This window comes from Pituophis catenifer, unplaced genomic scaffold (assembly GCF_029215685.1).
Source record: "Pituophis catenifer annectens isolate HBS135680 unplaced genomic scaffold, rPitCat1.0.hap2 SCAF_1, whole genome shotgun sequence".
In the NCBI taxonomy this organism is placed as follows: domain Eukaryota; kingdom Metazoa; phylum Chordata; class Lepidosauria; order Squamata; family Colubridae; genus Pituophis; species Pituophis catenifer.
The window spans coordinates 126802843-126815103 of NW_027256881.1; the positions used below are offsets into that span (position 1 = coordinate 126802843).

The window sequence follows — 12261 nt, forward strand, 5'->3', positions numbered from 1 at the left end:
CCTGGTCTACCCCAGCATGTGGGAGGGACCATACTGCTCCCCATAATCTCTCCCCTGGCTCAAGCTGATGAAGGGAGGAGAACTTGTGGCTCAGAGGTTAATACAACTGCCTAACGTGCAGGCAGCCCAAGTTCAAATCCAAGTAAGGGTATGGCTAGCTGATGAGAGCTAAATAGCTTGAAATAGATCTATACTAGTCTCCCTTTATTTCTTTATCAGCAAAATATAAATTTGGTATAAAATGGTTTGTCTTGAATGTGACTGCTTGAGGGCTCCTGGATTGGAGCTGAAAGGCAAAAGGGATGTAGTATCTCCCTCCCACATGCTGAGGTAGACCAGGTGTCTTGATAGAAAAACATGTAAAATATATTTATTTATATAAAACTACAAGTTCAGTGTCTCTGACTACTTTTAAACAGCCACTGTACAATTCCCCAATAGGTTATGGGCCCAAATGCGCCCTGAAACACCAGTAGTTTCTCTTAGGTTAAAGTTTCTTCATGAATCTGAGGGAAGTTGAGGACAAGTGGCCTGTAAAGACAGCACAATGCTATCGGCTACAGAATTGGGAGGAGGATTTCCTTTGGCTCCTCTTAATGAGAATAATTATATCTCATAGAGGCTAAAGATGGAGATGTTGTTTACACTGGACCCGGCATCTTTATCCAGTATAAAAACTTTTCCAAAGACCTGGGATAGGCAGATGTTGATGTTTAATGGTGTTAAAGGTATGGTCATAGAGGAGGAGGAAGAGGAGTAGCAGGAGGAACAGGAGGATTTAAACTTGCAGATCTTACCCTCTTTCACCAAAGGTCTTCATGAAGGCCTACAGCTCTTCTAAACAACAGCAGAGTGCTGGCCACCAAATCTTGGGGACATCTTTTTTCCAGAGGGCAGATGCTGCTACAGAGAAAGATCCTTCAGAGACACCTTGAAGGAATGCAAAGCATGCCAACCCTACAGGATTCAATCAACCAGGCAGATATTATGGCAGACAGGTGGACCTTCAAGTAACCAGACCCTTTGCCATATATCCATGTTTTCTTTTCTGTAACTTACATTATATACCAACTCATCTGTACATTCATACTTGGCCTGATTCATAGATAGATCTTTTCACAGTGTCTTCCATCCATTGGTAAACACTCCTATCTCACTTGCTCTATCAAAAGAGCTTCTGAAGAATTTCCCACTCATCCTTTACCTGCATTCCAATACTTAAAAGATTGTGTCTTTGCCTACATGAGGAGAAAAGCATGGGGAGTACTATTTGGGGAGAACAAGAGAAAGGAGGGGAATTGAGAAGGTGGTAACAAATATGGTGCACAGGAAGTGAGGAAAAGACTGATGGAAATCCAACAAGGATAACAAGGTGAAAAGGCAATGCATAGAAAACCAGACTGGGATAGGCATACAGCTTATTTGAAATGTCCTGTAGAAAAAATATATTACCATTATGAAATAATAGTTCCTATTATTAATGAGAGTAACCATTTGCAACAGTAATTTCAGGCCATTTAAAGATGTGTGGACTTCAGTTTCCAGAATTCCTTCTTTAAGAAGCACGCCTCTTAAAATTGTCAAGTTTGAACAACAATGCTCCATATAGATTGAATGGTCAGCTTAAGATGCAGTTATAACAAGTTTTGTCCAAAGACAACATTTTTACATCTTTGGTAGCTTTGTAAAAATTCATGTAATAGTTAAAAGAAAAAGTTGTTTCATGGTATTCCTGATAGAAAGGCCTGGCTTCTTTGATTAATGAACTCTGCATGCTGAAGAGTTTGGTAGCTGACTTATACAAACAGTAGTTGCAGAAGCAACCTTGTGATGAAACTGCATTATGATACAGCATAATGACATTTTTGCTTCAGATTTTTTTTTAATGCATTCGAAATTGTCTCTTTAAATTAGGCTTTCCTAATAAGATCTGAAATATAGGCAAAAGATGCTGCCACCAGTTTCACTATATTGTGCATTTCAAGCCAATGTGTTGTGTTTTGTTTTTTCTCCCAAACAATTTTACGGTTTGGTTGTACAGTGTTTAGCTAGGAATCTCTTTTCTTGTAATCTCTGAAGTTAATGTGAATTTCACATAGGATTTTGATAGCAAACTTGAAAGTGGTATTTGAAAGATATATCAAAATCTTGTTAAATCAAAATTGGCTGATCCATTTGTAATTTAAAGGTAAATCATTATTACATAGACAGCGATGCAAGTAATTGATATCATTTTTCTGACAGTTATGGACTACTATGATTATGCAAAATTTGAAATGTGCATTCAGCCTTTACTTTTATATAGAATAATGCAAAAAATTGAACTTCAATTATGTAAGGATGTGTATATGTGTATATGTGTATACTGTGTATGTATGTGTGTGTGTGTGTGTGTGTGTGTGTGTGTGTGTGTGTGTATACACACACACACACACACACACACACACACACACACAAAGACCTGGATTTTAATTTCCATATTTCCTACCTGCTTGTTCCTTCTATAATATTTGATATTCTACATGCCCAAAATCCTTTTAGAATGAAACAAGGATAATGCCGAATGATTGGAACCAGGGGTGAAATGCTCCTGGTTCGGACCAGATCACCCGATCCGGTAGTGATGACGGCGGGTGGTTCAGAAAACCGGTAGCAAAAATCCTTGGCCATGCCCAGCTGAGCCGCGTGATCATCAGAGCCTTTTTTTTTTTTTTTTTTACTTTTAAAAGCATTTTTACTTCGGTCGAAAAAATGCTTTTAAAAGTAAAAAAAAAAAAGGCTCTGATGATCGTGCAGCTCAGCTGGGATCGTCAGAGCCTTTTAAAAGCATTTTTTCTACAACCTCTTTGGGCGAAGAAGTTGTAGAAAAAATGCTTTTAAAAGTAAAAAAAAAAAAAGGTGGCCACGCCCACCCAGTCACATTACTGCCCCACCAAGCTACGCCCACAGAACTGGTAGCAACAAATTTTACATTTCACCACTGATTGGAACTTAAAGCAAACCAACCAGCCTGTAATAGGACAGAGGACTGTAGATTTGGTTGATCAGAGGGTAGTAAAGTGTTGGGTGCATTTGGTAACCAGGATTAGCAAACAAATGAGTTAGAAAAGGAGAAAATTAAGATTGCCAAACATCTTTAGAAAGGAAATTTTGTTTTTCTAAATACATGGGACTTTGATACATCTAAGCATTTTTGAGGAAAATTTCTTTTCTAATCATCTGAATCTACTGCTGAGTTGGTATTAACCATATGGAAGCTGAATTTATCACTGAAGTGCTTTTTGTAAACCAATAAATGAGTATGCCAAACATGCATGGCCGCTTGATAAAATTTATTTGCATAGTACATGGAAATACACAGTCTGATTAATGTGCTTTGATTTTAATTGATGTCAGACCCTTTTCCTGGGTCACTTTCCGTTCAAATGGAGATGGGAGGAGAACAAAGCTTGATCATCTGATTCTGAACAAGGAAAACCCAGTTGTTGTTAAGGCAAATCCTGTAAGGTCTTTACAGGATTTGCCTTAATAAAAATATCATTCTCCAACCACAACCCATGATATATAAGAAAATCAGATCCACTTCTATTGCCATATAGAACAATCATAATTACATGTAGGCATGATTGTGTTCCAGATCATCATAGAAAGTCTGATAAAGAACAAAATTAACTCCTTATTTTACAATTGGGCCTATAAGATATAGTAGTCTAGCTAACAACTGTGGACTTTCTTGATGTTTTTCTTTCCATATATACACACTTCCTAATCTTTCTTAGTTTGTGGGTCTGAACAAGTTAGCCAAGTACCATAATCCTCTGAAGCTTCCATATAAATAGTTCCAAATTAAACCTCTGCCTTCCCAAATCCCTATCATTTCACTGTAGCTTATATGGGTGAAACTTAAATGGTTGATGGTGATTTTTGCTTCAGACTGATCGCTTACTTGACCTCATATGCCAGTCAATCTTCTTAGGCAATTCTGTTTGCAAACTGCTCTATTAAATGTTACATAGTAAGATAAATACCATTGTATCCTGGCCGTATCAGATTGAAGCAAATAGCTAAACTCCAATTGATTTTTTTTATAGAAATGCATCAATTGTATGTACGCTGCAATACAAAGGTGGTAAATAGCTGAAACAACTAACATACTTTCTCAAGTATAAAATTCAGGAAAACTATATATTACAGATTTAGATCTGGCATGAGAATTTTTGACATTTTAATTGAAATTTATTTGCTCTAAATGAAAGCAGAGAAGCAAAGAAAAAAAAAGACTTATACAAGAAATCCTTGTCAATGAAAATTTATTGGGAACATTCTATTGTGCTAAATCTTCTTCTCTCTCTTTCTCTCTCTCTTACTAATAGTGCTACCCAGCCATACCTGTGGCAACCCTGGGGAAATACCTAAAGGCATTCTTCATGGCACAAGATTCAATATTGGAGATAAAATTCGATACAGTTGCATTGCAGGCTATATCCTGGAAGGTCATGCTGTGCTGACATGTTTCATGAGTCCTGGAAATGGAGCATCATGGGATTTCCCAGTGCCATTTTGCAGAGGTAAGGCTTTAAAAATAGCATAAACCTTGTTGTGGAGATGTGAACCAACGACATAATAAACATTCTGCTGACATTCCTTCATTGTCACTGAGCTAGCATACACTGAGCCAGGACAAATACATGTCCATATGGTGTTCCCACCATAAATGAGCACAGCTACAACCAGGTGCTTGTGATAATCTCTGCTGAATAAAACACAAAATGTTGTGCTTTTAGAACAGATGTTACTCTTTTAATGGGAGTATCCACTTCCCAATCTAAACCAACTCATTTATACCCAAATCAATTCCAATTTTGAACAGTTCAGCATAAGGAAGCTAGATGAAAATATAGTATGAATTGAGTTGGAAGAACAGGCAACAGGAAAAGGAACAAAACAGGGAAGAGTTTGGACATTGTATTTTATATGGCCAGCTATGAGACAAATGATTGATCCTTTCACTGGGAAAAAAGTATTCATGGCCCTGATAATAAGCTGGCATGCTTTCCTCTGGGGTCCTGTTCTGCAGTGGTTCTTATTTGAATCCCAAATTATCTTCAAGTAGCTGGATCTTTTGGTCTGAATGTCTGAAAGTTTTGCAATGACCTTAAGGAATATGAACATTTTAGAAAATGAAACACAATAATATATAATCAATTGAATAGATGCAGTTCCCTATTTCTCCAAATTTCCCCATCAAGTCCTCAGAGGAAGAAATAGATGAGCACTAATGCAAAAGAGGGCTACTTATGTGTCACAAGAGAGCCCTTATGGAGTCCAATCGTGTCTTACTGGAAAAAAATAACCAGCCATCCCAATGTTTTTTTTTTTCATCCCGATGGTACTCCACTTAAATACTTTGATTTCCTCCACATGGCTGCTGGCTTTTTGCACATATGGATACCCCAATCCTAAGGACTGAGTTCCTAAAATGCAGAGCAAATGGCTTTACTATTGCCTCTTTTCTCTCTCTAGATGGTCAGTAGGGAAGTACCTAAAGCAACATCTGCCTGGTAACCATGCATAGACAGTCTCGGAGACACTGAAGGTGGCACATGTAACACCACAGAACTGCATTTGTTGCCAGTTTGTTTCTGTGTCCAATACAAGGTGCTTATTAGTACCTTAAAGTCCTTGCTAGCATGAGACCAGGATATCTGGGCTATCATTTTGCCCCAATGGGATTGGCTTGCACTGGCAGAAGAGGCTTCTTTGGACTCCATTAGCCAAGGAAATTTGGTCAGTGAGATCAAGGAGAAAAGCCTTCTCTGCTATGGCCCCTGTCCTTTGGAACATCTTGCCTCTAGACATGAGAGCTGCTCTACCCTTCTGACTTTTGGAAGGGCCTTAAAACCTGGCTCTGCTGATTGACTAGGGACCCCGATGAGGGCATGCTAGCTGGAGGTGGTTGATTGAATGGTAGACAAAAGTCCATCTCCTGACTATCTGTGCACCTGCTTTTAACCTTTTATTTAATAATTGCCAATCTTAGTTCTAATGTTTTTAATCTTTTGATATTTATGCCCTGACTGACTTGAGACAGTGAGACAAGCAGCATATCACTTTGGCCAGGGGTGAAATCCAGCAGGTTCTGACAGGTTCTGGAGAAACGGTTGTGGAAATTTTGAGCAGTTTGGCGAACCAGCAAATACCACCTCTTGCTCGCCCCAGGGTGGGGTGGGAATGGAGATTTTGCAATATCCTTCCCCTGCCACACCCACCAAGCCACACCATGCCCAACAAGCCATGCTCACAGAACCGGTAGTAAAAAAAATTGGATTTCACCACTGACTTTGGCAAACAAACACACAAACCATCCATCTTCCTTTTTTTCCCTATTGTGATTCTTTTTCATAGTGAGAATTTTTTTTTTTTTTTAAAAAAAATCTACTCTCCAACAAGTCATGATATATATGGGTGTTGCTTGGTGGACTGAAGCTGCTTAAAGAGCCGGTACTGCAACACTTTCAATACACAGAAGCTTAAAACATCAGAAAAACATGAAAGAAAATAATTATAATTTCGTACAATATTAAGACATTTGAGGCATCTGCCATGAAGCATATGAGCTCAGCCCCCACAGCACCAGTATACAATTCCTACAGGAGTTCATCATTAAATAGGATCTTAAAGTCCTTAACCATTATGCTTTTCCTTCCAAAAATAATTTACAAAAAAATAAATTTAGTTCTAGTGTTAATTTGAATGATAAGATTGCTGTTAATAATGAAGAACGGAGTTTAGCAAACTCTGTGGCTCTAGTTATAAGCAAGTTCATTTAATCATAAAAGTTGGAAGCCAAGTCACATTGTTTAAATACAATATTTTTTTCTTTTCTTTTCTTTTCTTTTCTTTTCTTTTCTTTTCTTTTTTTTGCAACGATGATAAACTCAGATACCTATTTTCTGAGTGGATATGGTGAGCATATATGTTTGAATGGAAAAATATGAGGTTAGACTGAAAACAGTGTAAATTTTGAGATAATGCAAGAATCAAATTAACAGTCAAGTCAAAATCCTAGATTTGTGCCACATAATTATCTTTAACCAAAACTAAGCAAGTGGTGTGCTTAGAACTGAAGCCTAATGTTCAACTAATATCACTGAAAAACTAAAGTAGTTAAATTCAATTTGCTTCATTTCATTTAAAGGCAACTCTTGTCTAGTATACTTCCTTGTGCTTTGGGCAACAGGCTATTGCACTTTCTGCTGACTGTTAAGAATCAAGATAATTTTATGAAGATTAGAAAATTGCTAATTTTGCCATCATTTTGCTTAATGTTTCAGAAACATTTCTTATTGTAAAGCACTTGACTGAATTTACATAGAATTTGCAAGACAGAAATATGAGTTAAAATATCAAAACTGAGAAAAGCTATTTCCCAAACTCTTGGCTCTCAGAAGTTGCCCTACTATAAATATTGAGTATGTGTGTCTGTGTTTAAAAGAGAGAGAAAGAGAGGACCAGCGTGATTATGCTTGTCTAATAGTCCAGGTTAATAAAACTGTGACTATTTGATTAATACTGTTTCTGGGTTCACACATTGAACCATAAACTAAACACACACATTGGTTAAAACTATAGTTGACTCATTTGTGGCTCTAATTATCATGCAAAATGAAGGTGTTCCATCAAGGGATTCCGAATTTCTGACATTTCCCACCTGAAACATATACAAGTAAGAAAAGAGAGGAAAAAACCCTATCAGGTTAGCAGATATATCTTCGCTTTTGTGTCAAAAAATAAAATAAAATAAAAAAAACCCTCTGTCATTCAGTATTCATGTTGATTTTTATGTGAATTTTTACAACATTCTCCCTGATGCTCCTGTGTTCATATGTTATGCAGTTCATTATTATTTACTATACTTATTCGTACAACCAAATCTCCAGAATTTGAACTGATCTCCCTGCTAAAATTAACTTGAAACAATGTAATTTGTCTCCTTGATCATGTTCTCAAAAAATTTAAGCTGACATTTCATTTTAAAGGGAAATTATTTGGGGAAATCATTTTCAGATAAACAAATATGTAATCAACTTTGATTAAAACTATTCCCTAATAGGGTGTGGGAATGCAAGCAAAGGCTGGATTCATATATCATATAAACCTAACAAATTGGTCTGTTTGCTTCAGTTTTAATACAACAATGTAAGCTGATATATTGAATTATTGTTTATAAACTATGTATTATGGTTTAGAGCACTTTTTCAATGTAATCAGTTGAACTATATTGTCAGGGCCCAAGAACCAAGGGTAACACACAGAGTTACTCAAGAGTACTTTCTTTTATTGTTCTTCACTTATACTTAGAATTTTAACACACAAATAAACTATATTCATAACTACTGTACTCTGGGAATCGCTAGGGAGGAGCCTTTTCCAGACTTCCCAAGCTACCCTTTCTCTTTGCCCTCTGGAAATCAGCCCCTCTCCATTTCCATTTCCATTTTAAGTTTCATAGGCAGGTTAACAAATCACTGTAAACTGAATTTGGATGTTCGTCCCTTTTCTAGCAATGGCTGAATTGTTTATGCCACTTTGTATTGGTGGTGACTTGCTTCTTCTATTCTTCATAGAGATATTTGTATCTTTTGAGAGTTTATTTATTTTATTTATTTTATTAAATTTCTATACCGCCCTTCTCCCGAAGGACTCAGGGCGGTGAACAGCCAGAGGATAAAACACAGAGATACAAAATTTAAAATAGATTAAAACAAATTAAATAATTTAGGCTGAATTTTAAAATATCCCATAATTAAACAAATTAAAATTAGTGTTTAAAATTTAAATTTAAAAATTTTAAAAGGGAGAAGATTTAGGCCAGGCCAGCTTGATGAAATAAAAATGTTTTAAGCGCGCGACGGAAGGTGTGCAGATCTGGGATCCTCCTATCTCCAGGGGGAGCTCGTTCCAGATCGTAGGTGCCCCCACAGAGAAGGCTCTCCCCCTAGGGGCCGCCAGTTGACATTGTTTGGCTGATGGCACCCGGAGGAGCCCCTCTCTATGGGAGTGTACTGGCCGGTGGGAGGCTATTGGTGGTAGCAGGCGGTCCCGTAGATAACCAGGTCCTAAGCCATGGAGCGCTTTAAAGGTGGTAACCAAAACCTTGAAGCGCACTCGGAAGACCACCGGGAGCCAGTGCAGCTCGCGCAGGAGAGGTGTTACATGGGAGCTCCACGTTGCCCCCATCACCACCTGCGCGGCCACACTCTGCGCCAGTTGGAGCCTCCGAGTGCACCTCAAGAGTGTACAAAGATAGGAGGGAAAACAGTGCCGTCTTCTTCCTCCCTAATTTGCAGCTATTTAGTGGATATGTTGTCATAGTAGCACCACTGTTCTAGGTCACTTATCAATAGCAACCTCAATATATTTGTATCCCTTCACATACATTATTTGTGTTCTGATCCAGCTCCCTAAACATGACAAACCCTCTGAAGTTAACTCAAAGATTCGTTTATTAGAAACCCCTGGCAGCCCTGGCAAAAAGTTTCTCTCTCACCACAGGCTAACAAGTCCGTCCATCTGGAAGATGAATAGTTGTCTGCCACCTCTATTCATCTCCGCCCCCTGCCTTTTATCCCCGGAGCTAGGGTGGGGCTTTGCTAGCAGTGGTGGCTCTTTCTTCCCAAGGATTGGCCCACAGATTTCCACTGCTCTCCTCTCCTCTGCCTTCTGCACATCCGCACATCAGGCACTGGACTCAGCTGTTCCTTCTCTTCCTCAACAGCTACCTTCAGACCTGGGGACTGTTGACTCTCCATCTGAGGGCTGACGGACAGCCTCTGTCCGTCAGCCCTCAGATCTGTCTCTCTCTCTGCCAGCTCCACTCCCTCTTCCTCCTTGGAGCTCTCAGGTTGCCTTAATGCTGACCCTGACTCCCACACCTCCTCCTCCTCTGATTTGGCTGCTGGAGGGGCCGCAGGCCGACAGGCCACAACAATTTGCATAAGGTAGTCCTCAACTTATAACTATTTATTTAGCAACCTTTTGAAGTTTCAACGGCACTGAAAAAAGTGACTTATACCAGTCCTCACACTTACAACCATTGCAGCATCACCATAGTCATCTGATCAAAATTTGGGCGGTTGGTAACCAACATGTTTATGATAGTTACAGTATTGCAGGGTCATGTAATTGCCATTTGCAACTTCACCAGCCGGTTTCCAACAAACAAAATCAATGGAGAAGCCAGATTCACTTAACAATCATGTGGTTCACTTAACAACTTCAGTAATTCACTTAACAATCATTGCAAAAAAGGTCATAAAATCAGGCACGATTCACTAAACAACCAGCGTGCTTAAGCAACGGAAATTGTCCCGATTGTGTTTCTAAGTCAGGGACCAGCTGTATCATGCTAAGCTATGGCCTGTTTAAACATAATTTATTTAGTAAACTCACAATAGTTTAGGTTGCTTTTGAACTGGCTGGATTTGCACAACCCGCTAAACCAAAGGCTCAGAGTAATGCAGTAATGCACTATTAGTGAAAAATGTGCAAAAGAACCATGGAATGATAAACATTTCTTAAGCTGAACCTTTCTTTAAAATGATAGTGTATAACCTTTCAGCAGTATCTATACTAAGCCATAATGTCATTAAAATGATGACACATGTATCATGAGTCCATTGCTCAAAGTATGCTTAATTTGGTATTTCTGTCACAATATCTGATGCAAGTTGCATTATTTGAATTAAAACATTTTGCACTTCTATCATTTCCCAATCCTCTCCCTACAGATCCCCGTGAGTATTTTTCCTTCCATTTTAAAAACAAACATTGAATGTTGTTATTATTGTTCTGGGTAAGTTTCCTGAAGTTGCACTGTTACCTGGATGCATAAGTCAATGTCTTGTTTCTAAATGTTGTGACTTGAATAAATTGTCAGTTTGGCACTATCAAATATAATTTAATGACTGTAATGGGATGCTTTAAAATGTCAGTGCAGAACATAATTTCGATAAGTGGCTAATCAAATACAAACAATGCACCATCGAGATATTTTGAAGTGTCCCTGATTGTTTTCCTTTTAGGTCTTGTTGAGCAAAGAAATTCTCTAATTTATAAACTTTTTCCAAAGATTTCTAGAATAAGATGCCTTCTAATAAAGGTCCATTAGCTATTTTGCAGATACTTTTAATACGGGTTACTAAATAATGTATGCTTATAGTTCATTTGGAGCTGTCTAAAGCTGCAATTTTCTTTAATTGATAAGCCTTACATAATGTGACTGGAAATGACAATATGTCACTTGGCAGAGCTTTCTAATATGACACTCAAGTTTTTAATTGCGTCTTTTCTATTGCTAGCTATGAGGGGTAAGGAAAAATAAAATCTTCAAAGAGCAGAGTGACAGGATTGGAAGAAACATCAGGTCTATCTAATTATTGTCTCCGTAGTCTATAATGTTTAAAATATAATGATGTTTCTATCAGATATGCAGTGGTATAATGAAGTAAAAGGAATCTTAAGCCATTTGTTAAATGTGGTCCATTGCTTGACACGGAAATGGAATGGAACAATGTCTGGTTCCCACTAAAATAAAAATGACTTTAATTGCTCACCCTGTTTTATCTATTGATTTGTTTAAACCCAGACTGCACAATAAATGCAGTGTTACATCTGTGATTGCTACTTGAATAAGCAAATAAACACCCATTCTTGCAAGAAAGTCTATTTTATATGTAATGATACAAAGGCTCAGCCTTTTACCTCAGGTACTGCTACGGTGCCTCATAGTGTATTCCTGGAAGGGATAAGTGAAGAACATTGGGAGTAAATGCCAAGACTGTATATCAGTAGCAGGGCTACCTTAGAGCTGGAGATCATCCCACTCTCCCAACTAAAGCTTATGAGCCATATATTGCAGGCTGACTCTGACCACTGACAGCAGTTCAATCCTGACCAGCTCAAGGTTCTCAGCCTTCCATCTATCTAAGGTTGGTAAAATGAGGACCCAGACTGTTGAGGGTAATATGCTGACTCTGTAAACCACTTAGAGAGGGCTGTAAAATCACTATGAATGAGTATATCAGTCTAAGTGCTATTGCTAAAGCACGCAGGCACTTATAATGGACAGTAAGAAGCTGAGGAAGGAGGATGATCACTTTAGTGACAATGGCAGAATCATCATTTCACATTGTATAGGAAAAAATAATAATGGTAAACTACTCTTGCATTTCACCAGGAAACAGAAAATATGAAATGGTG

General features: G+C 38.1%; 1 protein-coding gene across 1 annotated transcript in view; it reads left to right on the forward strand.

The window, feature by feature from the left end:
* CSMD1 (CUB and Sushi multiple domains 1) overlaps nt 1-12261 on the forward strand; it is a 1157523-nt gene that overhangs the window by 618459 nt on the left and 526803 nt on the right. Inside the window, exon 4 of the mRNA XM_070954938.1 lies at nt 4374-4568. Coding sequence (XP_070811039.1) covers nt 4374-4568 — 195 coding nt within the window. The remainder of the gene's footprint in view (nt 1-4373; nt 4569-12261) is intronic.